Genomic DNA, 25890 nt, shown 5'->3' on the forward strand with positions numbered 1-25890 from the left:
CAGTGTGGAGTTGCCGATGCAAAAATGGTGGCTTGGAACTCTTTCCACATATGAGAACGCCCTTCCCTTGATTTTGATGGGCCCTGACCATGCAGTCAGAGGAGCAGTATAACGGGTAGATCTGCTCCACCATGCCCTACTATACAAAACAAATGTTTTCCAGTCATGGTGTTAGATTTTAATGATATGAAAAAGGTATAAAAGAAGGCAGAAGAAAGTAGCAGACAAAAAGGCTTAAAAAAGAAAGAAAGCTTATCCCAAATGTGTGTCGTTGAAGATCTAAGCAAGCGAGTCTCTGTCGAAGCAATGGCAAACAGCCTAACTTGCAGAGAAAACAAAGAGTTAAAACTGGTGCATGGCACAGAGAATTTGAAACAAGATCTGCAGAACAGGCAAGCCAAAAGATAAGTGTGCCTGTTACAAGAGGGAGGCTATAGTAGCCATAAAAAGGGGTGAAGCCCCCGTATGAAGCTTTAACAAAAATATTACCCACTAGAAGTGGACAATTAAAATAAAAAAGGCTTTTCTTAAATTGAAGCAAGCCTTAATATCACCGCCTGCTTTAGCCTTATCAGACCCCAGATCATGAAGTTTTTAGAGCTATGGTGCACATGAGAGCACATAAAAAAGTGCCATTCCTGGAAAAAGGAAAAGGCAATGCTGGCAGCCACCATGGGCGGAGATATAAACAGCAGCTTGAGAGCACAGAAGCGACCACAGTGGGGGGGAGAGGCAGAAAAGGAAAGGGCCGACCGAGGCTCAATAAATGTGAGTATTGCCGAGAGAAGAGACATTAAAAGAAAGATTGTCCAGAGCTGAAAGAAAAAAGAAAAGAGACTCACCCTGAAGGCTGCCAAATGCTGGCAGGGTCCTCCAGTGGGGGGGAGTCTAGCTGAAGGGCCACCACCCTACGAACAAACACTCGGGAGAATCCCAAGGTAAAAGTAAGGGTTGGTGGCGAGGACTGTAAAGCCCTAGTAGATACTGGAGCCACATTTTCTATGATCCCTGTGTAAGCCCCTCCTCACGAAGACTGGAAATAACATACTGGAACATGCCTTTGTAGTTTCATCTGCATACCTGGTTGCCCTCATGGAGCGGGACTTGTTAACAAAACTGCAAGCTAAAATCTTCTTCCGTGATAATCAGATTGTAGTACAGCTGCCAGCAATGCAGGGCTCAAATTATCAAATGGCCTTTCAAGCAATCAAGATTGTGTCAGAGGCCAAAGAGACTGAGATTTTAGAGAATGTTGATCCATGTGTGTGGGCAGACAGAACCCCTGCCCAAGCAAATGCATAACACCAGTTAAAATCTTCTTTAAAAAGGGAGAGCCCTGTGTGCGTGAGGCAGTATCCTCTGAAAAAAGCCACCTGTGCAGGCTTGAAGCCGCTCATTGAAAAGTTCAAAAATTATGGTTAGCTAATAAAGGGATCGTCCCCCTTTAACACCCCAATTTTAGGTGCGCCCGAGGCAAATAGCACCTCCTTCAGGTTAGACCAAGACCTGAGAACAGTGGCTGATTGCCCTTTGTGCCTCAAAAATGATTCAAAGATGTTTGAGCCCCCAGCTCAAATGAGAAGTCGCCCATGCGCTTACTATCCTTTTCAGAGATTTCAAATTGACTTTTCAGAGTTGCCCCAGACTCATGGCTATCGGTACCTGCTAGTAATGATAAAAGCAATTGACTGCACCGCTCAGACAGTAGCCAAGATCCTGTTAAAAAGTAATCCCTAAGCTCTTGTTACCTAAAGAGAGTGAATCAAATCAGGGGCCCCATTTTGTTGGACAAGTAACGCAAGTAGTGGCCCAGGCATAACAAACTAACTAGAAGCTACACCCCCCTTGGAAACCTCAATCTACAAGTCAAGTTGAGAAGATGAACCGCACCTTAAAGACAATGCTCATTAGAATTTGTTGAAAGATTAAGTTGAAAGGCCACAGGCCTTGCCAATCACCTTGACTCGAGTATGGTGCGCCCCCAAGGGAAGTATTAAATTGACACCCTTTAAACGTTCCATAAGCGCCCACCTCGGATATTACCTATGGCTGATAGCTTAAATGTGAATTTAAAAGTAAAAGTTTTAAGATTCAAGGTTATGTTACTGCTTTGCAGTCTGTTTTGTTTTCACAGGTTTGCGACACCGCACCAATCCTGGCCTTTAGATGCTCCAGTGCATAATCTCAATCCCAGCGATTGGGTGCTAATCCAGTCCTAGAAAGATGAACCACCTACCAAGAAGCAGAAGGGTCTGTTTCAGATCCTACTTACCACTCCCATTGCTATGAAAGTCGCCAAAGAAAAGAAGTGGATTCATCACACTGAATAAAGGCATCACCCGCACCAGAGAGGGTCACACCGGAAGCTGACCCACCTGAAGGGCACCGTTGGAATAATGAACCCCTGAAAGGACTCAAGTAGCTCTGCAGAAAGAGGGCGCTCTCCTTTCAAGGGTTCCTGATGAACGGAACAAAACTGAGTTCCAAAAGTTAAAAAAAAAAGTGTTTTTGTTGTCAGCATTCTAGTAGCTAGAACAAAGGCGTCCCAGGCCTCACTTGCTGTTTAGAGAAAACCGTCAATGCCACAGCAATAATAGTTTGCGCCTTTAAGTGCGTAGTCCACCGCTGGACCAAAGAGAGTATAAATTTGAGAAAAGCCTTTTGAGGGGGGAATTGTAGTAAAAATGTAACCTAAAAGCCATTGTATGTGTCTTAAGCAGCACATAGTACTGTAAGAGCTGCGCATGCCTGGAATGAGCAGACAGTAACCCTAAGATAAGGTTGCTAAGCAAACCGCTGGCAACCAATCAAAAGTAACACGCTGGCTGAGGAATGCAAGCTAAGTGATAAAACTGTAGCGCGGAGGTTGCCCAGGGTCGACTCTGCTTTGAGCGTGAGCTCCTTTGTCGAACTGTTTGCAAACAATAAAATTGAGTTGGACCCAGCCTGAAGTTGACTCTCCTCTTTGGGGCAAATTGGACTAGCCTCCAGGGGGCGAAACTAGCATTTTGTGCAACACCAGCGCTCCAATCTATCCAGATCACTTTGAATTTTGTTTCTGTCTTCCAAAGGATTAGCTATCCCGCCCAATTTTGTGCACCGCCTCCTCCAAGTCATTAATAAAAATGTTGAAGAGCACTGGGCCCAAGACCGAGCCCTGCGGTACCCCGCTCGTGACCTCTCCCCAGTTTGAGAAGGTCCCATTGATAAGCACTCTTTGAGTCCGATTCTGTAGCCAACTGTGGATCCACCGGATCGTTGTTTCATCTAGCCCACCTTGAGCTAGTTTGCTCATCAGGATATCATGGGGCACTTTGTCAAAAGCTTTGCTGAAGTCAAGGTATGTTACGGGCAAAGCATTCTCATGGTCCACAAGGGAGGTTACCTGATCCAAAAATGAGATCAGATTTGTCTGGCAGGACTTGTTCTTGACAAATCCATGCTGGCTTTGAGTAATCCCTGCATTGTTTTCAAGGTGCTTCCAGATGGATTGCTTTATCATCTGCTCCAGAATTTTCCCAGGGATTGATGTCAGACTGACTGGTCTGTAGTTCCCAGGTTCCTCCTTTTTACCCTTTTTGAAGATAGGGACAACATTAGCCCTCCTCCAGTCATCTGGCACTTCCCCTGTCCTCCATGATTTCTCAAAGAGAATAGACAGCGGTTCTAAGGGTTCTTCGGCCAGTTCCTTTATTACTCTAGGATGCAGTTCATCTGGCCCTGGAGATTTGAACTCATGCAAGGTAATTAGGTGTTCCTTGACCACATGCCTATCGAACTCAAGCTGCAATCCTGCCCCTTCAGCCTGTACTTCGCCTTTGCCAGGGGGGTCATAGACCCTCTTTTGGGAGAAGACTGAGCCAAAGCAGGAATTAAGCACCTCTGCCTTTTCTTTGTCATCTGTTATCATTTTGCCATCCTTATTTAAGAGCTGAACCACCATTTCTTCTCTCTGCCTTTGACTATGCACGTAGCTGAAGAAAGCCTTTTTGTTGTTTTTAGCATCCCTCGCTAACCTCAGCTCGTTCTCAGCTTTAGCCTTCCTGACACCATCCCTGAAATTCTGTGCTACCTGCCTGTACTCTTCCTTTGTTACTTGGCCTTCTTTCCACTTCCTATATGTGTCCTTTGTTGTTTTCAGGTCATCTCTAAGCTTTTTGTGAAGCCACATTGGCTTCTTCCGTTGTCTCCCACCTTTTCTTCTTGTTGGAATTGTTTGTGATTGTGCCTTGAGAATTTCCTTTCTTAAAAGCTCCCACCCATCTTGGACTCCTTTTCTCGTTAGCGTCGCTTGCCATGGAACCTTACTGATCATTGCTCTGAGTTTATTAAAATCAGCTTTCCTAAAATCCAGGGTATGCGTTTGACTACACTCGGCTTCTGCTTCCCTTAGAACCACGAACTCAAGTACAACATGGTCGCTTCCCCAGAGAGTTCCTGTAACTGCTTCTTTATCCACTAAGTCATCTCTGTTGGTTAGGATCAAGTCAAGGATAGCCGATCCTCTAGTTCCTTCCTCTACTTTCTGTAGGAGGAAGTTATCCGCCACATAAGTCAGGAATGTCCTGGAGGGGCCATGTTTTGCAGAATTTGTCTCCCAACAAATATTAGGGAAATTGAAGTCCCCCATTACTACTACATCATGCTTCCTTAAAACACTGGCTACTTGCTTTTCAAAAGTTTCATCCTTGTCTTCTCCTTGATAGGGTGGCCGGTAGTAGACTCCGACCATCAGGTTCCTTTTATTCTTTGATCCATTTATTTTGATCCAGCTGCTCTCGATGGGGCTACCAAGCTCCTCCTCCTGTATTTCTGTGCAGAGATAGGTATTTTTCACATACAGTGCAACCCCACCTCCCTTTCTGTTCCTCCTGTTCTTTTTGAACAAGTTATATCCTTCAGTTGCTGTATTCCAGTCATGAGAGTCATCCCACCAAGTCTCAGTTACACCTATCAAGTCATAATTTCCCTCCTGTATTAAGAGTTCAGGTTCGTTCTGTTCGTTTCCCATACTCCGAGCATTAGTATATAGACACCGAAGACCATGTGCTTCATAGTCTGGCTTTCTTCCTACATGTGTCCGAAGACTATTATTGGGTGCTATTAAAGCTGTTCTCTCTGCTGCGGTGCATGAGCCTTCGTCCATTGTTACCCCAAACTTTACATCTCCCTTCCCCGTAGGATTCAATTTAAAGCCCTCCTGATGAAGTTCTTCATGCTGTAGCCAAACACATTCTTCCCAGCCTTTGTGAGGTGCAACCCATCCCTTGCCAACAATAACGGCAGTTTTATTTTTCTGGTGGGAATTCATATCTGAACTAAAAAGGATTTCCAGAAGTTAAGAACATCAGAAGAGCCCTGCTGGATCGGACCAAGGGTCCATCTAGTCCGGCATTCTGTCCACACAGGCCAACCAGCTGTCGACCAGGAACCCACAAGCAGGGCATGAGCGCAACAGCACCCTCCCGCCCATGTTCCCCTGAAGCTGGTGTCCATAGGCTCACTGCCTCTGGTCCTGGAGGTAGCCCATAGCCATCAGGACTAGTAGCCACTGATTGCCTTCTCTTCTAGGAATCTGTCCAACTCCCTTTTAAAGCCATCCAAATGGGTGGCCATTGCTACATCCTGTGGTAGGGAGTTCCATAGTTTAACTCTGCACTGTGTGTAGAAGTCCTTCCTTGGATCTGTCCTGATTCTCCCACCAATCAGCTTCATGGGATGATCCCATTGGGTTCTAGTATTCTGAGAGGGGGAGAAAAATGTCTCCCTATCCGCGTTCTCCACACCAGGCATAATTTTGCAGACCTCTCTCATGCCTCCCCTCACTTACCCTTTTCCAAGCTAAACAATCCCAGCTGTTGTAACCTTCTCTCATAGGGGAGATGCACCAGCCCCTGGATCATTTTAGCGTGAAGGTCTCTCTCTCACGCGCTTACCCTCCCCCTCCCTCACGTGTGCGCACCCCCCCTCCCCCCCTCGTGCACACGCCCTGCCCGCCCCCACTCGCGCCCTCTTGCGCCTTTGGATTTTTCAAGGGAAGCGCAACCCATCAGCCACTGACAAGGCAAGTGGGGGTCATGCCCGCACTCCTACGCCACCACACCTGCCAGAACTCTCTTCGGCTTGGGATGGACCAGCCTCCCTCTTTAAGCAGCAGGCGTCAGGGTGCCAATTAACTCCCGACTCGCTCAGCTCAGGGGAGAAGCTGCTCTCCCTGGTCTGAAGACTCTGCGCTTCGCCCTTTAAGTCCACAGCCTAACCAAGCACATTTACCCCTGCCGCCCTGCTCTTCCTGCGCTAATCATCCGCACCACACAGGAGTTCAAGGCGGCTTACATGAGTCATGCAGGTTTGCATAGCATGCTTGCGTCATGCAATTCATTCAGCCACAAGGAACGGCGGCGGGGGGGGCGGGGAAGGAGTTGGCAGACAAAGTTCGGAGCTCCCAAGTTCCTGTCTTCTGAGCAGTGCTGCCTCTAGGCTTTGGAGGGCCCGCTGTGGGCCCCCTCCTCCCTCACTGAGTCTACCACCATGGTCACCAGTCACGCTTCCTCATTCTCCTCTTCCTCATCACTGCTACCATTTGCTTGCTCGACAGGTGAAGAGCCAGGGAGAAAGTAGGCAGCAACATCCGCTCCTTCTCCCTCTCTCCACCACTGTCATCTGGGTGCTGCTGTCAGGTGGACAAGCAGGCTGAAATGGGGAAAAGGAGGTGCAACTCCAGGGGGTTCTTGTCAGAGCCCCTGCTGGGGTATGGGCCCTGGGCAGGTGCCCGACCACGCCAAACCTTGACGCTGGCCCTGCTTGTAATTAACCCCAGCAATGACTCTGAAGGCCTCAACGGGCATCGCTTGAGTACCACCGGATGTTCGGACTCAGCGAAAACTTTAGGGCAGTTGAGGGCTGAGGGTGAAGCCCCACGTTCCTCAACTCTTACACGCCAATCACACATGTGTGCGAATCTGGCCCGATCTCCTGAAGATCTCTGTCAGAGGAGAAGCAGGCGTCGACAAGTGAGAGGGCATTCCTGGACAACTCTGCGAAGTGGCAATGATCACGGCAACTGCCAAAATCTATTTCATCCACTGGGGCTTTTGGAGTTTACGCTGTGGCTTGAATAGTTATTGTTTTAATTGCGCGTGGCATTTTAAAATTTTATTTTACTGGTGTGGCAGATGATTAAGCCATGACTTTCTCAAGGAGCACTCATGGGTCCGCCAAACACTGCTCTCGTTAATGTTCCCGTTTCACAGAGGCAATCAACAGCTACTAGCCAAGATGGCGACATATTACTTCCATATAGATGGGTGTATCCGACTACGACTCCCAGCATGCCCCAGCCAGCTTTGCAGTCTGGGGGATGCTGGAATTTGCAGGCCAACACATCCAGAACACAGCAGGTTGAGGAAGGTGGCTAGAAGGGGTTATTTTGCAATTTTGTAGAAATCTATTGCATGCTGCTTTGCGGACTGAAAAAGGCTGCCTGTATGTTTCCAAGCCCAATTCAAGGTCCTGGTTTTGATCTATAAAGCTTTACATGGCTCGGGAGCGCAATACCTGATGGCACACCTCTTCCCGTATGAACCTGTGTATTCATAGAATCATAGAATAGTAGGGTTGGCCTACAAGACCATCGAGTCCAACCCCCTGCTCAGCGCAGGAATCCAAGTCAGAGCATCCCCGACAGATGGCTGTCCAGCCTCGTCTTGAAGGCCTCCAGTGTGGGAGAGCCCACCACCTCCCTAGGTCATGGGTTCCATTGTCGTATTGCTCTGACAGTCAGGACGTTTCTCCTGATGTTCAGCTGGAATCTGGCTTCCTGTCACTGGAGCCCATTCTTCTGTGTCCTGCACTCTGGGATGATCGAGAAGAGATCCTGGCCTTCCTCTCTGTGACAACCTTTCAAGGACTTGAAGAGCGCTATCCTGTCTCCCCTCAGTCTTCTCTTCTCAAGGCTAAACATGCCCAGTTCTTTCAGTCTCTCTTCATTGGGCTTTGTTTCCAGTCCCCTGATCATCCTCGTTGCCCTCCTCTGAACCCTCTCCAGCTTGTCTGCATCCTTCTTAAAGTGCGGTGCCCAGAACTGGGCACAGTACTCCAGATGAGGCCTAACCAGTGATGAGTAGAGGGTTACTGGTACTTCCCGGGATTTGGAAGCTATGCTTCTATTAATGCAGCCCCAAATAGCATTTATTTATTTATTTATTTATTTATTACATTTATATCCCGCCTTTTTTCCTCCAAGGAACTCAAGGCGGTGTACATACTCCTCCTCCTCTCCATTTTATCCTCACAACAACAACCCTGTGAGGTGGGTTGGGCTGAGAGTCTGCGACTGGCCCAAAGTCACCCAGTGAGCTTCCATGGCCGAGTGGGGACTAGAACCCGGATCTCCCAACTCCCAGTCCAGCACTCTAGCCACTACACCACACTGGCTCTCCATTTGCCTTTTTTGCAGCCACATCACATTGTTGGCTCATATTCAGCTTGTGATGTACAACAATTCCAAGATCCTTCTCGCTCGTAGGGTTGTTGAGCCATGGCTGTGGGCTTCAACCTCTTAATTTAGAGGTGCCAAGATAGTGATAAATCAGACCCAGGTTTACTTACAAGGAGTACTTTATTGAGTAACTTACAGCACACAGGCGTACCCAATGGTTGGATCAGACAGCTTCTCTGAACCCACAGCCATTGGGTCAAATGGGTTTTATACCATACATATCAGCAATGAGGCAGCACAACACTAGCAAGCACCCCTCGCGTTCATTCCCAGCATAGGCTAATAGCATTTGGTTCTCAGCACAGCCACCTGCAGCTCAGCATAAGCACACTTTGCTTCTCAGGCACATCTTGATAAGGCCTTCTGGCTCATTAGTGTGGAATGTATCGGCTTTTGACTCATCTTCACATGCTCAGAGGCTTACTAGCAAGGGAATTGCACTAATAATGAACTTAAGCAAGCATTATGGATCTCTAGGCCCCTCTAACACTGCAGGTGAGTTGGTTACGCTCCTGGGGCCAATACAACCTGCCCATACACTACAATTGTCATCTGAGGCCCTTCTCCGAGGGAGGCTCGGAGGACGGCCTTCCATACAAGGGGAGGGCCTTCTTGGGGAGGGCCTTCTTGGGGGTGACCTCCAAATTATGGAACATCTCCCCAGTGAGGTCCGCACAGTGCCAACGTTGTCATCTTTGTCAACAGGTCCTGGGATTTTTTATTGTCGATGGTGTAAAATTGCCTTCTATTTTTCCATGTAAATGATTTTACGATGTTATCACATGGCATTTTTTAGGGTTTTAATCTTTGCCAACCACCCAGAGAGTTTTGGCTGTCAGGCGGTTTAGAAATGTAATAAATGAAAGGTGTCGAAGCGGAAAATTAAATATTTAAAGAGGTAGCTGCTTAACCCTCCCATAGCCACCAGCTCTCCCAGGCAAATGCATCCACCCCACCTCCTCAAGTTGGCAGAAGTGCCTGTTTCACCACCCTGGTCCTAAAACCAGAAGTGAAGTGTAGAAATAAACTGTTGAAAATGATGGAGGGGGGCGGGGGCAGGGGGGGGGGGGAGAGGCCAGAGAGAGAAAGAAAAAGATGGAAGAGGCATTTGCAGTGGAGTATCCATTAGTGGTACTTGAGCTCAGCACCTCTGTCGTCCTTAATTCTCCTCAGTAAATCCCACCCTCAGCTGGCACAACAGTGGTACCAGGGAACTTTGTAATTCCCTTGGAACATGCAGTTCTACCAATTCAAGGAGGACTCAGATGAAGCAACGGCCCCTGGATTCACAGGCCTCAACTCCCTCCAGAATTTTTTAAAAATTACCTCTACAAATCCCGCAAATGAACAACGACATCTAAGCACAGCCTTCCAACTTACCCCTTGGCTTCCTTGAAACTGAATCGATGGCTTCAGCACCACGGCGTCCTGTAGAGAAGAAAGGCCGGAGGAGAAGAAAAATATTTAGCCAAGTCACAGGCATAAAGTGGACACAAATATTGATGTTATTCCTTTTGGGCTCAAATATGTTGACTAAGGGCTACAGCCTTGATAGCCAAGGAAAGAACTCCTCTGGCAAGAGACCCAGGAGACCGGAAGCGTTCTGCCATCTGTTGTGGGGTACAGCATTGAGCTTCCCATGCTGGCTGGGGGGATGATAGGAGTTGTAGTCCAGAGGGCACCAGGTTGGGGAAGACCCATCTGTTCAAGAATCTGCCTCTGGCCCCACAGCTGCCCCCCTGGAAATGGTATTGATCACCCCCTCCACTTCTGAGATTTCCCATATGCTGCTGGCACTTTTAAACCTCTGCCTTTTTATGCACAGGAAACACGTGCAGATTGTTATTCAACGAGAATTGAGATTTGAGCTGAGCTCTCGGCATCCGAATGGGTCGGTTCCCTCCTCCCCATGGCCTGCTGGATGGCTGGAAAGAGCTGATTCTTGCAGCTACCGTACAGTGCAAAATCACAATGCACTTTGCGTGTGCGTGAGAGAGAAAGAGAGAGACACAGAGAGAAGGGGGGAAACTTGTTTCTCTTCAAGAGGAGACCCTCTGGTATTTAACCCTTCCTCTGAACGCCCGACCCAGGCATCTTTCCCCCCACACAAAAGCCCACAATAAAATCTTTTCTTGGCAACTTCTCCTTTTGCAGCTGAAGAGGAAAAGTCCCTGGCTTCCAACCAGGGAAACAAAAGAAAGAAAAAAAGAACCCATATTATTCCAGCTTTTGGTTTCCAACTGAAGTTGTTTCTGAAGTGCCCTTCTGAAAAACCCTCGAAACAGAAAGTTAACTGGGGTGGGCGAAAGGAACCAAGACCCCGCAGATCTGAACATATGTGTGGCTCATGCCTTACCTGCAGGGTTGCCTGCGACGAACAAGGTCAGTCTCCAGGCGCTCAGGCAGAAAAGTTTACAAAACTTTTCAAGCTGGCTCCTTCTCCTCCCTCCCCATGTAGTCTACCAGGTTCCCCAAACTGGTACCTTCCAGATGTGTTAGGCTGGGAAGCATGGGTGGTGCAGTCCAACTCATCTGGAGGGAAGCAGGTTGGGAAAGGCTGACATAAAGGTATGCGGGTGAATCGAACTTTTATCTCGTTGACTAGCCCCGACTGCAGACAGATCGGTAAATTCTCCGGGCCAGGCCTCACAACGAACGCACTGCACGAAGGGAAAAAGAACGAACCTCTCCAATGTCTTGGTAGCTCTGTTCTCAAGGGACCCGGGGCACAGAGTCCCTCAGTTCATTAGAAGCTACTCTCTCAGGTCCCCTATGAGAAGATGCTGCACAGCGGCAACAGACACAAGCCGGCAGGTTCAGCAGATGCGGTGGCGGCTCATGACATCAAGTTCCAAATTTATCTCTCTGTGTTAGTGAGGCATGGTGCAAAGTCAAAGGCACGGCTGTCCCTGCAGGGCAATGCCGATGGTTTCCATAACTCCCCTGGCCCCCAGGAGTGAGGCATCACTGCAGAGGAGGCTGACAAAAGGGAACGGCTCCCCATTCCTTGCCTCCCTCCCCACAAATAATAAAGATCCCATTAGCGCATCACTGGAGGTTCTCTTCCCTTCACTGACTTTAAAGCCAGAAGAGCCAGTAGCATCTTTAAAGCTAAGTACCCAAGGCCCCATGTCCAGCCAAATCACGTCTAGCACCTGCCACATCCCATAGATCAACCTTCCTCAACTTGGCGCCCTCCAGATGTGTTGGACCACATCTGGAGGGCACCAGGTTGGGGGAGACTGCTGTAGATTAACACAAGCATGACGGGGCAGCATCTTAGCCCTCAGTCCAGAATTTCAAATTTCAAGCACGTGAAAGCAAACGTCTCCCATGGGCACAGGTGGGAATGTGGGGCAGAAGCGATCCTGCCCTTTTCCTGTCCCCCGGAGGCCACAGACAACGTATGAGCACGCAAGCTAGTAAAGCACTTTTCTTGAGGGCTACCAATTTCCAGAGTGTTCGCTTGTTGCAGCAAAAACAACAAAGAGACTCGTAGCACCTGAGAGACCAGCACATTTACTTATTCTGGCGTAAGCTTTCGTGTCCATGGAGAAATAAATCAGTTTGTCTTTGAGGTGCCACAAGACTGTTTGTTGTTCTTGAGGACTAGTAACTTGTGGACTAGGGCTGCAGGGCAGCAACAAAACTGCCCTCCATTTCCTATTCCCCCCCGCCCCCATTTCACATGCTCTTCCAAGGTACCGCCCATCAGGAATGAGAAAATAATGGCAGGAAATGTGAACTTGAAGTTCAACACAGTTGGGGAAGCCTGGTCTGCCAGAGCTACATAATTGAGTGCTGCATGGCCCTCTGCTTTTGCATCAAAATTGGCTTCCTTTGGGCACATTCCTCTTCCCTGCCCTTCTCCGTAACCTCAGAATGGTACAGGGGAAGCACGATGAGTCGTCAACACGCAGCGCTCCCTCCACACTCCAATGAACTGTTTGCTTCTTTGGGGGAAGCGAGTGAGCAAGCGAGAGAGGTTTCAAAATATTCAGGAAGCTTTACAGGGTGTGCTGAAGGAAGGACCCAAAGGAGGACAGGAATGGGGTCAGATGGCAAGGCGAGAAGTGCCTGCTAATAGGCACCCTAGCACTCTCCAGGTGGCACTGATTGCACAGCTGGGGCGATAATTAGCTTCCCACTGCATGCGAACAGGGACGGCTGAGAAAGCTGCTCCCCGCATGAGAGATCTCTCTGTAGTGTCCCCAGTACAATCCAGAGGTTAAGAAGGCGGACAGGCCAGAGGAACATGCCCAAAGGGAAGCCATTTTTGCATGTGCACTTCACGCAGAAGCAGATCGCATATGTACGTAGCTCTCAAACATCTGATAAACTAGGTTTCCCCAACCGGGGGCCTTCCAGATGTGTTGGACTACAACTCCCATCCTTCCCAGCCAGCCATGCTGGGTTGGGGAAGCCTGGTTTAAACCACCACAGCTAACAGCCATGAACAGACCTATCCTCCAAGAATTTATCTAACTCACCCCAGCAAGTCATCAGTCAGTAACCTGATGTTACTGGGAGTAGCCATAATGTACAGTCAGGACCAGAAATATCGGAACAAGGATAACTGTTTGGGCAGTTGGCCTCTGTACACCATCACATTGAAGTTGAAAGGAAAAACACCCAGATGGGAGCGAAGTCAGGATTTTCAGCTGTAATTCAAGGGGTTTGACAAAAGTGGGGCACTAGCCATTCAGGAAGTACAGCCAGTGGCATGCACACACCCCCATCGTTGGGGGCTCATAAGTAATGGAACGAATGGCCGGCAAGCAGCTGCATGGACAGGGGCGGCCTGTTTCCTGGATACCCCATGACCAATCAAGCAGATAAAAGGCTTGGAGGTGGTTCTGAGTGTTACATTTGTATTTGGTAGCTGTTCACTGGAACCCCCAACATGAGGTCCAAAGAGGTGTCCATGTGACTGAAGGAGGCCATCATTAGGCCGAGGAAACAACATAAACCCATCGGAGAAATAGCAAAAACAGTGGGAGTGGACAATACAACAGTTTGGAACATCCTGAAAAAGGACTTAACTGGCAAGCTCAGCAACAGCAAAAGGCCTGGCAGAGCACAGACGACAACTAAAGCGGATGACCGCAGAATGCTGCTCATGGTGAAGAGGAACCCTTTCATAACATCTAGCCAGGTCAAGAATGCTCTTGTGGAGGTAGGCATGTCATTGTCAACTTCTACAGTCAAGAGACGGCTTTATGAATGTAAATACATAGGCTTCACAACAAGGTGCAAACCACTGGTAACGCTCAAGAACAAACAGGCCAGATTAGCCTTTGCCAGCAAACACCTAAAAAAGCCTGCCCAGTTCTGGAATAAGATTCTTCGGACTGCTGAGACCAAGATTAACTTGTACCAGAATGATGGGAAGAGAAAAGTATGGAGAAGGAAAGGAACAGCTCATGATCCAAGCATAGCACATCATCTGTCAACCATGGTGGAGGCAGCGTTATGGCCTGGGCATGTATGGCTGCCAATGGAACCGGGTCACTGGTGTTTATTAAGGACCTGACTGCTGATACAAGCAGCAGGATGAATTCCGAAGTGTATAGGGCTATCCTTTCTGCTCAGATTCAGCCAAATGCTGCCAAACTGATTTTCATCCCGGTATTAAAGGCGATCCTTAAGTTTGAAATGATGTTGGTTTGTTCCATTACTTATGAGCACCAAGGATGGGGGGGGGGGGTGTATGACACTGGCTGTCCTTCCTGAAGGGTTAGTGCCCCACTTTTGTCAACCCCCTTGAATTACAGCTGGAAGTCCTGACTTCACTCCCACCTGGGTGTGTTTCCTTTCAACTTCAATGTGGTGGTGTACAGAGGCCATCTGCCAAAACAGTTATCCTTGTTCCAATATTTCTGGCCCTGACTGTAAAGAGTGCCTTCCTGGTTCAGAGCAAGGCGTCATCTGGCCCAGGGTGCCACTGCCAACAGAGGCCACCAGGTGCCAAAAAGGATGCGACGTTCCCCGTATTTGTTTCCGCCATCTGTGATTCAGAGGTAGAGTGCTTCTGAACATGGAAGCTTCCCCTTTTAAATCACCACCAACACTTAATAGCCCCCCCCCCCCCCATCTGCCTAAATGCTTCTGAGCTGGATGCCAGCGTCAGGAGCAAGTTTCCAAAGGCTACCATGAGTTGTCGACTCTTCTCCATCAGCCCTGCAGGCCAGCACCAGTTCAAGCAATTAAGCATGTGTGAAACTGGAACAGACATTCGACTGCGCAAGGCTGCAAATCCAAACCATTTGGCCTCCAAGCCACCCCACCCCAAGCAATAACCAATACCCAGCTCTTCTCTAACCCATATGAGTGTTCGGAGCACTTTACACAGGCATCAGAAAGCCTCACAACAAGACAGGAACCTAAACAAAGATATTGTAGAGTTGGAAAAAGGGCAGAAAGGGCAACTAAACTGAGCCAGGGGCTGGAGCATCTCCTCTATGAGGAAAGGTTACAACAGCTGGGATTGCTTAGCTTGGGCAAGTGAGGGGAAACATGATAGAGGTGGACAAAAGAATGAGAGACTGAAAGAACTGGGCATGTTTAGCCTTGAGAAGAGAAGACTGAGGGGAGATAGGATAGCGCTCTTCAAGTCCTTGAAAGGTTGTCACGGCCAGGATCTCTTCTCGATCATCCCAGAGTGCAGGACATGGAATATTGGGCTCAAGTTGCAGGAAGCCAGATTCCGGCTGAACATCAGGAGAAACTTCCTGACTGTCAGAGCAATACAACAATGGAACCAGTTACCTAGGGAGGTGGTGGGCTCTCCCACACTGGAGGCCTTCAAGATGAAGCTGGACAGCCACCTGTCAGGGATGCTCTGACTTGGATTCCTGCATTGAGCAGGGGGTTGGACTTGATGGTCTTATAGGCCCCTTCCAACCCTACTATTCTATGATTCTAATGTTCTTATGACCATTCACCATCATTTATTTTATTAATAATAATAAACAAACATTTAGATGCCACCGTATTTGCTGATCAAGGCAGTGCACAGGAATGTAAAACCATAAAACCTTGAAACAAGAGAAGAACAGTACAACATTAAAACTACATAATTTAAAAGGCTAGGTTAAAAAGAAGCATCTTCACCCCCTTTGTAAAAGCCAAGGGAGCAGCGGTCAATCATGGTTCTTGAGATAGTGCATTCCACAGAATGGGAACAACACAGGAGAAGCCCCTTTCACATGGGCCTGACAGAAATGTGCACTGTGAAACACACAATTAAAGAAATCCACATGACCATCTGGAGAAGGACCTGGGTGGGGGGAGACCATTACATCCAGGATCTAAAATTAGCTAGTTGCACTACTGCGGTCTCCCCACACCGAAGTTCTGAACATCTCTATTGCAGCTTTGCATTTAACGATTTGCCTGGTTGCCACAGACGACCAGGAATTCCATGCAGGTGAACAAGCGGGCTGACGGGGGGATGGATCTCTCCTTCATCAGCTCCAAAGGCAATTTTTTAAAGGAGTCTGCTAAGAAGTAACTGCAGAGGAGGGGGCTTTTCCTCCTCCATGGCGGAATGGAAATACAGCCTACTAGCAGGCTAGAAAAAGTCCTCAGGCTAAAAAAGGCCCATATGGTTCAATGTAAAGTGGTGCAGACAGGTACAAAAAAACTCCTAACTTCACCTATACACTGATGGGGTCTAAACTGGCAGTGACTGACCAGCAAGGAGACCTTGAGGTCATGGCGGGGAGCTCAATGGAAGTGCTGACCCAGTTATCGGCAGCTGTGAACATGGCCAAATTCCATGATAGGGATTATTAGGAAACGTGTTAAAAATAAAACCGGTAATTTTGCAAATCCATGGTGCAACCATGCTTGGAACAGTGTGTACAGTTCTGGTCACCACACCTCAAAAAGGGTACTGTAGAGCTGGAAAAGGTGCAGAAAAGGGCAACCGAAATGATCAGGGGGCCAACGCAACCTCCCCTACAAGCCTGGGGCTTTTTAGTTTAGTAACTAGGGCACAGTAGAGGTTTCATAAAATTATGCATGGTGTGGAGAAAACAGATACAGAGAATATTTCTCCCTCTCGTGTAATATTAGAAGCTGGGGTTCTCTAATGAAGCTGAGTGGTGGGAGCTTCAAGACAGGTAAAAGGACTTCTTCATGCAGCACATAGTCAAACGATGGAATTCACTTCCACAAGATGTGGTGACGGCCACAAATTCAGACAGCTTTAAAAAAAGGATTAGACAAACGCATGGAGGATACGCATATCAAAAGCTACCAGTCATGATGGCAAGGATTGGGGTCACCACGCTGCGGGAGACGAGCGAGAGGGTGCTATTGCCCTCTTGATCTGTCACAGGCTTCGTAAGAACATAAGAAGAGCCGTACTGGATGAGACCCATCTAGTCCAGCATTCGGTTCACAGCAGTGCCAACCAGCTGCCCGTGGGAAACCTGCCAAGCCAGACATGAGTGCAACAGCACCCTCTCGCCCATGCTCCCCAGGACAGGAAAGGGGGGAGAGAGTAAACAGAAAACCCTCCGAGGAGGGTAAGAGACACCCCGGCCAGCCGACAAAGAGCTGAACCCTGGGGACAGGCAAGAGCCCAGGCTGAATGGCTCACTCAGCTAATCCTGGAGCAACGGCCCCAGGAGCAGGGATAGGTCCTGCCGGCCCCACACTGAGGCCACCCCACCTGCTCTACCAGTGATCGGTTTGGATTGGCGTCTGCTAACCTTGGCAGCCCTCCAAAGGCACTCAGCACCCTCCCTTGGTTCTCCTGCTCAACGTGAACTCCCAGGGGGAGAAGCAGGGCTCCGGAGAAGCAATGCCTGCCAGATTGAGCCCTTGACATCTGCGGTTCAGCGGTCTCCAGTAACAGGGCTGGGAAAAGCCTCTGCCAACGCTCTGGGGAGTGGGATGGGGGAAGAGAGGAGGAAAGTCTGATGTCTGGGGATGATGGGAGTCGCAGTCCAAGCCATCTGGAGGGCGCCAGGATGGGGAAATCAGATCTCAGAGGGCAAATGTGCCGACTTGGGGTCCCTTTCGGTGATAAATCCATGCATACGAGTACCCCGTCTCCCGACCGCCACACTTCCCAGAAAACGAGCTGAGAGAACCTATGCAGGTCGTTAAAAAAAATAAAATTGGGGCTCTGTTTTGAAGCATCTCTCCAGCAGCAGGTATGGTAGGGGAAAGACCTCCCTCAGTCTGAGACCTTGGAGAGCATCTCTTGGGCTGGGTGGAGAAGGAGGTCGCTTCTGGTGTTCAAATGAACTGTTCACAGAAAGCACCCCGCTCCGGATTATTAGGGCCAGAATTCACCACCCTTAGCAAAATGGAGCCCCAGAATCTCTGGAGCAGCACAGGGAGGTGCAGAGAATTCCCAGAATAGCACAGACCGTCCCGGTGTTTCCTCTTTTGAATGCTGGTCAGCCGAGAGGGCTTCCGCTCCCGTGGACTAGCTAGCACAGACTGGGCCTTGCTGACGTCCGTCCCTCCTCTCACCTTCCCCCTTGACATTGTAAGGCGGGATAAAAATACAGTAAAGAAAGAAAGAAGAATAAGTCCACCAAAGATTCTGCCATCATAAATCTGTCAGCCTGTAAAGCCCAGGCTGGGAGGTGGGGTGGGAGGAACATGACAAGGGTCAAATAAAGCTCTTACTGCCAGGAACTAAGCCATAGGAGAGCCTTTTAGAATGGGGGAAAGTGCGCAACAGCTGGGAAGCCACCAAAACATCGCGCGCGCGCGTGTGTGTGTGTCCCTCTTGGGAACCCTGTAGGGCTGGACTGGGAACTCAGGAGGGCTGGATTTGTCCTCCAGGCCTCAGGTTCTTCATCCCTGCTCTAAGGTGACATCAGACAGTTTGGATGTGTTTGCTGCAACAGGCCAACATGGCTAGCCCCCTAGAATCTGACACGCATCTCAGTAATCTTTCCAACAGCCTTGCAAGGTAGTTCAGTATTACCATGCCAATGCTGGATGGGAGCATGTCAATAAAACCTCGTCTGAGGCTCAGGCTGGGCAGAGCATTGGAACAGGGGAGCTGCAGGCACGCGCTCTTCTTGGCCGAAGTGTGTGCTTGAACGCCCAACTACAGCGACTAAGGACTGCCAAGCAGAGATGGACACTTCTGCAAACCAGGAAGGAGTTGTGTTATTCCTCAGCTGTCAGTGAGTCACATATAACTACCGAGTACATATGGGCAGGGAGAAAGCATCTTTTTTTGAAGCCTCGTAACTTGGGGGGGGGGGGGGGGGGCTGATTTGGAAAGCTGTGCTAGAGGGCCAGAAACAAGGACGAGGTAAAGGGAAGGAAACCTCAGTGCCACCCTCCTCCTTGAATATTCAATAAGCACAGGATCCAGCCCAATATGCTCTATCCTGACCAGCAGTGGCTCTCCAGGGTCTCACGCAGAGAAGCATCTCACCTGTTCCCTGACCCGCGTACCTGGAGCTGCAGCTGACTGAACCTGGGAGCTCCGGCCTGCCAAGCAGGGGGGCTGCTGCTGAGCTATGACACTCCCCTAAAAAGGAGGACTGCCTCGGCCAGCTGATGGGTGCAGGGTGACAGACAGACAGCGCCCGGGCTGAAAGGGGCGCTCGACTAATCCGGGAGTGACGGTCCCTGGGATTGGAGATAGGGAAAGCCAGTTTCCCAAAGTCAGACCATTAGTCGGTGTGGCTGCCAGGAAGAGGGCCTTTTCTGCTATGGCCCCCTGGTTGTGGAATGAGCTCCCTAGAGAGGTTCACCTGGCACCTATGTCGTACTTTCCTTCCAGCGCCAGGTGAAGACCTGTTTATTTTCCCAGCATTTTAGCGTCGTCTTTTAACTTTGCTGTTTTAAATCCGCAACTGTATTTTCAATCTCTGCCATTGTTGCTAGGTTTTATTCTGGCTGCATTTTTATACCGTCGTTCTCAGCTTTTATATTTTATACTTTTGTTGTTGTTCTGTAGTTTGTGGTTTTAATGTTTGTGAACCTGACTGGGGCCAACGTTGCCATCTTTTTGGCGCTGGGTTCAAACTGCCCTCTTCTCTCAGCCATCTGGCAGCATGTAATGAGTCTTCTGATTGCCTCTGGTTGATTGTTTTAAATGGTTTTAGAGATATGTTGTGGTGTGTGCTATTTGTTCTATGTCATTATGGGAATGGCTTTATACTTCATATAATGTATTGTCATGGTTTTTAAATTTTCGTGAACCACCCAGACAGCTTCGGCTACGGGGCAGTATAGAAATACAATGGATGAATGAATGGTCAGCCTACTGTCTGTCTGTGGTGACGGCCAGTGGCTCCCACTTAGAGGGTCTTTATGCCCCCTGATCCTCTTCAAGCAGAGGTGGAGGGGATTGAACCTGGGCCGTTCTGCGTGCAAAGCAAGAGCTCTGCTACTAAGCTCACCTTGGACCCAGGGCTTTCTAGCCACCTTGCTCCTTTGCATCCCTGCCAGTCCCCGCTGGATGGTGCTCCCTCCCTCAGGAGAGCCACTTCCTTGCCAAGCTGGCTCGTTTCGGGATGTCACAACCGCCGCGGTGACGCCACTGGGCTTTGGTTGCAACAGGCCTCAGCGGCGAGCAAGCAAGAGGTGAAGGCACCTCGCCGGGAGCAGAGACAAATCCTCCTAGCTGCTTGGAGTGTGGTGGAATGGCTTTCTCCTGGGAGGATTGCGACAGGAGGCACGACAGGGACCTGTCGGAGAAGGTTTAAGTACAGGGTGGGGCCGGACAAAAGGATATTTCACATTCGGAGGCACCACCTGCAAGGCGCACAGAGGTACAGACGACTTTACCAGTTCCTGGACTTCTGCGTCAAACTTCTAAGGAACTCAAGACTGGCCTGGAGGCTTGGAGGAGCATCCATTCCACGTAAGCCGTTGCTAATCACAGTACACTGACCTATTCCTCTGGGATTTGGAGGGGTGAGGAGATGGGCACCTCCACCTTTGCGCCATGCGATCTCCCAATAGGGCACATGTGCAGCCTTGTTAGAAATGCCACTATCCCAAACTTTCTGGGCCGGTGGGAACATCTGGAAGTTTGAGCGAACATTACAGGCACTCACAAAATGACCACCATGCAAGGGGAGCCGGCCCATTCACAAAATCGCTGCCGCGGTGGGTGCTGCCAGCCACAAAAGGCCCATTTCCCAGAAGGCAAACTGGTGACGGTAAAAGAAAGGCAACTCGCCCAAGACCCTCCGTTCAAGGCAGGGGCGGGGTCTGAGCTCTGAAACACAAAGCCGGAATTTGTGTTTTCTTCCAGAATTTGATAACACTCACTCTCTTTCTCTCTCTCTCCAACATCTTCTCCTGTGAAGGAGAGGCTAGAAGAACCTCCCACCTGGCAAGCTTCATGACCAAGTGTCATGACCAGAGACACGGATCGGGACCTCAAGGCCAAATAATATTCTTTCCTGCTACTCATGGGGCAGCTCGGCACGCAACATGCCAACAATCCTGCACTGGTCCAACGGAAACCTGCAGTCTAGCCTAGCTTGGATCTACGCCCATCGGGTTTTCACATACCTATGGGCTGCATCCGCACATTTCGGCATACACTTAAAAAGCGCTGTCTGAACAGGCCCATGCCAACAACCTCCTGTCCTGAAACCTGCAAGATGCCAATGCTCTCCTGAATGGCGAATGCCAAAAGGGACTTCCACTGAATAGCCCTTTGGAAAAGGAGAGGGACCATTCAGGAGAAGGCAGAGCACCTGCTTCGCACGCAAAAGGCACCAGGTTCAATCCCCAGGTAGGGCTGGCAAAGACCCAAAGGCCTGAAACCCTGGAGAGCTGCTGCCAGTTAGTAGACAGGGGTGCCAACTTTCCCCCACAGATGCCCACGGCATGCATCTCTCCCCACAAGCACCCCTATACTGACAAGGGAGCTCCCCTTTCCTTTCCATGATATTATTCGGGGCTGCACTGAGTTTTTCGTGTGTGCATGTGTGTGTAAATGTCTTGGTTAAACCCCACACAGCTTTGCCACCCCTATTCCTCCCAAATCCTCCCACCCCCACAACAGTACCTATGAGGGGTCACCCCAGTTACTGGAAAGGGGGCACCTTTTCTCTCAAATTAAGAAAGGGGGGAGAACTGTTCTGATTACAGTTGAAACTGGTCTTCCCCAACCTGGAACCATCCTGGTATGTTGGGCCTACGCAGAACTGAGCAGGAAGGACCAAACGACGGCTTCGGGGCAAGGTAAGCTGCTGGTCCACCCCACAAGTAGAGGGTCAAGAGGAGCCTTGCCCAACCTGGGGTGCTCCAGATGCGTTGGACTGCAACTCCCATCTTTCCCAGACAGCATGCCCATTCACACCAACCACACATGACCCAATATTCTTGGAGTACAGCGCATGGAACAGCACTGCCGTAACGCCAGCCAACACTGCAGCCAGCTAGAAATTGTGGTTTTATGTGGGGGTTGATGGCGGGGAGGGGGGGACCACATGGACGCTTCTCTTCATTAGGAAGCGCACATGCCGTCAAAGGATGGAGCATGGCAGCAACCACACACCGCCACATGGTTTTGGGGGAGAAAGTCATCAGCCAACCTCCCCCCCTGCCCAGCCACCCCCTTTTCCTGCAACTTTTCCTGCAACTGATAAACACTCATTAACAAGCAATGGCTGTAAGAAACCCATGCAAAGTGGATCAATGCCCCAGCTTGCAATTAGCACAAAACCCCTCCTCCTGCCGGCTCAGCTGAGGCCCACCGGGTAACTAACACCCCATGTTATAGAGCCATGACACAGTCCCGGATCGCCCTCACCAGAGGCCACAATTGTCAACGATAAACAGGCTTGCCTCTCGGCTATTGTCCACCCACCTTTGATGGAAGGAGAGCAGAGTTAGGGGGCTGGGGAGAGATTTTTATGTTTAATGTTTTAAATGGGATGCCCAAACCAGTGCCAAAACAAGAGGAGCTGACGTTTTCCTTCTCTAGCTGCCTTGCTTAAAACATTGTCCAAAAGTTCACTTTGAGAGACCAAGGGGCATCTCGACATCCCCGTCCCAAAGGAGAGCCTCTAAAGTACAGAATTTGGCAGGCCCCTGAGACACCCAAGCTGGGTGCTTCATCACCAGACAATGTCATTCAGCGAGGCAGAAGGTGGCAAGGACTGGTGAAGGAACACCCAAAGTTGGGGGGGGGGGGATTGCTCAGGATCTGTAACTTAACAAAAAGGACAAAGCCTCCTTCTACCATTCAATGCCCATGTTCTTGGCCAAACGCAACACTCTTGGAGGATGAGAAAGCAAGCCGGTACACTCCGTGTATTTTTGCTCGAGGCAGGGGATAACAGCAGCAATGAGAAAGGCCCCCCTGCCCCAAAGACTGGAAAACAAGATCTCCAACCACAACCCACCACACAGCAGTGGCAATGGATTTGGGGCAGCCACAGGATGCAAGCTTCTGAGGTAGACAGGGCTCTCTGGTTCGAGAGAGAAAGGTGGGCAGGAGAGATGTTTCCATGACTGACGTCAAGTGCCAACTTCCTCTCTCCATCTTAAGACCAAAAAACCGCCCCCTGCAGATGTGGTGAGAGCCAGGCATCAGAGCATGCCCTGGCACAAAGCCTGAGGAAGACGACCGAAGGAGGCCTTATCCAGGCATCTTCTTGAATGCCTGCTGGTCTGAACAAGAAGCCCACCCCACAAAATACAGCAGCCGAGGGTGTAATGCCCCAAGCCCCTGCTACAGGGGCTCCTCATACAGATGCCCCAACACTTGGGGAATCCCCCCAACAGACAAAGGGGCATTCATCAGCCATCCTACTGGACCTCTCATTTCCCAAGTCCCCACCCCGTCAAAAGACAGGAGAGTTACTCATCCCCACCCCACTCGAGGGGGGACAGCTGATGAGCCCAGTGGGGACCTGCCCTTTCTGCACCTGATCATAGCAAATGGAAAAAGGATCTCCCACTTAGACCGCCCCCCCCCCCACCATCACAGAACGCTTGGTCCTCAGCCAAGTTCCCCTTTCCAAATGCACCCTCCTTCCCAGCTAAGGAACTCCTTCCCCACACTCCCCAATTCCACCTTACAGCTTTCTCGCTCGCCAGATTTTCTAAAGCACTCCCCCATTTTCCTGCCATCCAGAGGTGGAGGCGTTCTCTACACGGTTCTGCATTGTTGGGTATTACTATAATTTATACCCCACCTTTCTGCCCAGGGGCAAAGAATACATTAAAAATAAAGGATATTTGGGAGAGAGGGAGAACAGAAGCACAGTGCAAAGCTCTATTTTTTCCTTCACCCTGTGCCCAACCTAAGACCCCCAAGCCCCTACTGTGGGGAGAGCCACCCTCTCCTCCCCACAATCTCTGGTGGGGCTCCCCTCTTTTCCAGAGCACTTGTTCAGGGGTGGCTCTTTCCAGGGAGTGCCAAATTTCCCCCATAGATGGCAAGGCATGCATCTCACCTCAAAAGTACCCCTGTACTGACAAGGGGGCTCCCCTTTCCTTTCCATGACATTATTCGGGGTTGCACCGAATTGTGTGTGTGTGTGAGGCAGGGGGAGAAATTTCCTGTTTAAAGCTCATGTCCCTTTGCCTCCCCTATTCCTCCCACCCCCACAACCTATGAGGGCCCCCTCTTCCTGGAACGGGGGAACCTTTTCTCTCAGACTAAGAAGGGGGGTGGGAAGGGATTATCTTTTCTGACTAAGCTCTAAACTGGCCTTTCCCAACCAGGTCCTGTCCAGGTGTGTTGGGCTATGACTCCTATCATCCCCAGCCAGCATGCTGACTGTGGATGATGGGAGTTCCAGCCCAACACACCTGGACAGTGCCAGGTTGGGAAAGGCTTGTTTCAACCACCTCATTCCTTCCAGTATTTATATAAAAAGGCACATTTTGGAGCGGGAGAAGATTAGAAGCTTAGCATGGGAGGGCTGTTTTTCCTCAGTATTCTCCCTACCACACACTACATCCCCTCTTTTCTGGCCTACTTTGCAGGGGCAGCGCCTCACAGACTAAGACTGGGGGGGCGGATTCCCCCTCAATATACCTCCAGTCCAGCACCTCCCCCCCCCCCCCCCAGCACTGGCAGGGGAGGCTATGCCTTTCTTCACCACACCTCAACATTACACGCAACCCTTCGCCAAATCCCCTCCACCCGCCTTGCCCAACTCGGCGCCCTCCAGGTCACTTTGGTCTACAAGTCCCATCATGCCAGACCATTGATCTGGCTGGCTGGGGCTGGCAGGAGTGTGTGTGTAGGGTTAGTGTATGTGTTTTTGGGCAGTGTATGGGTGTGTGGTGGGGGGCAATTCTCTTCACAGACTAGTTCCTAGGGAGAGAGGGGATCCCCACTTTCCTCCTCTCCCCTCCACTATATTTATGAGAGGGGGAAGGGATCCCTCCTTCTCCAGCCCCTTCTTTTTGGGGCCCTCCTCTGCAAATGGGGAGGATGGGTCTTCCGATCCTCCCCCCCCCACTCTGTCTATGAGGGTGGGCCTCTTCCCCTGCCCCTCCCCCACTCTTTACGAGGGGACTCTCCGCCCTTCCCCCCGGTGTTTCCGAGGCGGGGCCTCTTCCCCTGCCCTCCCCTGCTCTGCCCATGAGAGGGCTCACTGCCCCCCGACCAGCCGGCTTAGGAGGGGCCTCTTCCCCTCCCCTGCTCCGTGTCTGAGGGGCTGGAGCCGCCCCTTCCCCGCTCCCCCTTCGCCGCCGCGAACCCACCTTGCGTCCCTGGTAGGCCTCGAAAGCGCGGAGGGCCGACTCGGTGAGCTTGACGTGGAAGACGGAGACGCGGGTGCCGCACCCGAGCCGTCCGCACGACAGCGCATAGCTCCGCTCCGCCAGCGCCGCCATCTTGGGGGACGTTCCGCTCCGGCAGCGCTGGCGCCGGACGCGCCCTCTGCCGCGCCGCGGACACGCACGCGCGAGGCATGGCGGGAGCGGTCTTCCCCGCCCACCCGGGGACAGGCACCCCGCGGGGGCCCTGGGGGGCTGTCGACGGCAGCTCCCACCCGCCAGTGGCCAGAGATGATGGGAGGTGTAGTCTGAAGCCCCTAGGGGATGGGGAAGGCTGCTCCAGATGGTGCTGGACTACGACTCCCATGAACCCCCGAGTCCCCCCCGCTGGCTGGAGATGATGGGAGCTGTAGTCTGAAACCTCTGTGGGTGGGGAAGGCTGCTCCAGATGGTGCCGGACTACGACTGCCATCAACCAGGACCCTTTCCCCGTGCTAGCTGGGGATGCTGGGAGTTGTAGTCCCACAGGGTTTGTTTTAATTTATTTGTGATGCTTCTATATCGCTTAATATAATGAAATCCCAAAGTGGTTTACATATAAATATTAAAATCACATTTTCTTTGGCCATTGGCCATGTTGGCTGGAGCTGATGGGAGTTGTAGTCCATCAACATCTGGAGGGCCGCAGGTTCCTCATCCCT

At 50.5% G+C, this 25890-nt stretch overlaps 1 protein-coding gene across 3 annotated transcripts in view; it reads right to left on the minus strand.

Moving 5' to 3' along the window:
• Nucleotides 1-25401, minus strand: part of LOC146334083 (RNA polymerase II elongation factor ELL-like) — a 66307-nt gene extending 40906 nt beyond the window's left edge. The window contains exons 1-2 of one of the 3 annotated variants that reach the window (XM_084825021.1): nt 25175-25399; nt 9881-9928 (exon numbers count right to left, since the gene is read on the minus strand). In XM_084825021.1, coding sequence (XP_084681147.1) covers nt 9881-9928; nt 25175-25306 — 180 coding nt within the window. In that variant the 5' untranslated portion in view covers nt 25307-25399. Of the gene's footprint in view, nt 1-9880; nt 9929-25174 lie in introns of all 3 variants that reach the window. The other 2 variants (XM_084825020.1, XM_084825019.1) reach the window with 2 other exon arrangements.
• Nucleotides 25402-25890: the final 489 nt, after the last annotated feature.

This window comes from Heloderma suspectum, chromosome W, assembly GCF_057233095.1.
Source record: "Heloderma suspectum isolate Gila_16-S chromosome W, 16-S_ref, whole genome shotgun sequence".
NCBI classification, from domain to species: Eukaryota; Metazoa; Chordata; class Lepidosauria; order Squamata; family Helodermatidae; genus Heloderma; species Heloderma suspectum.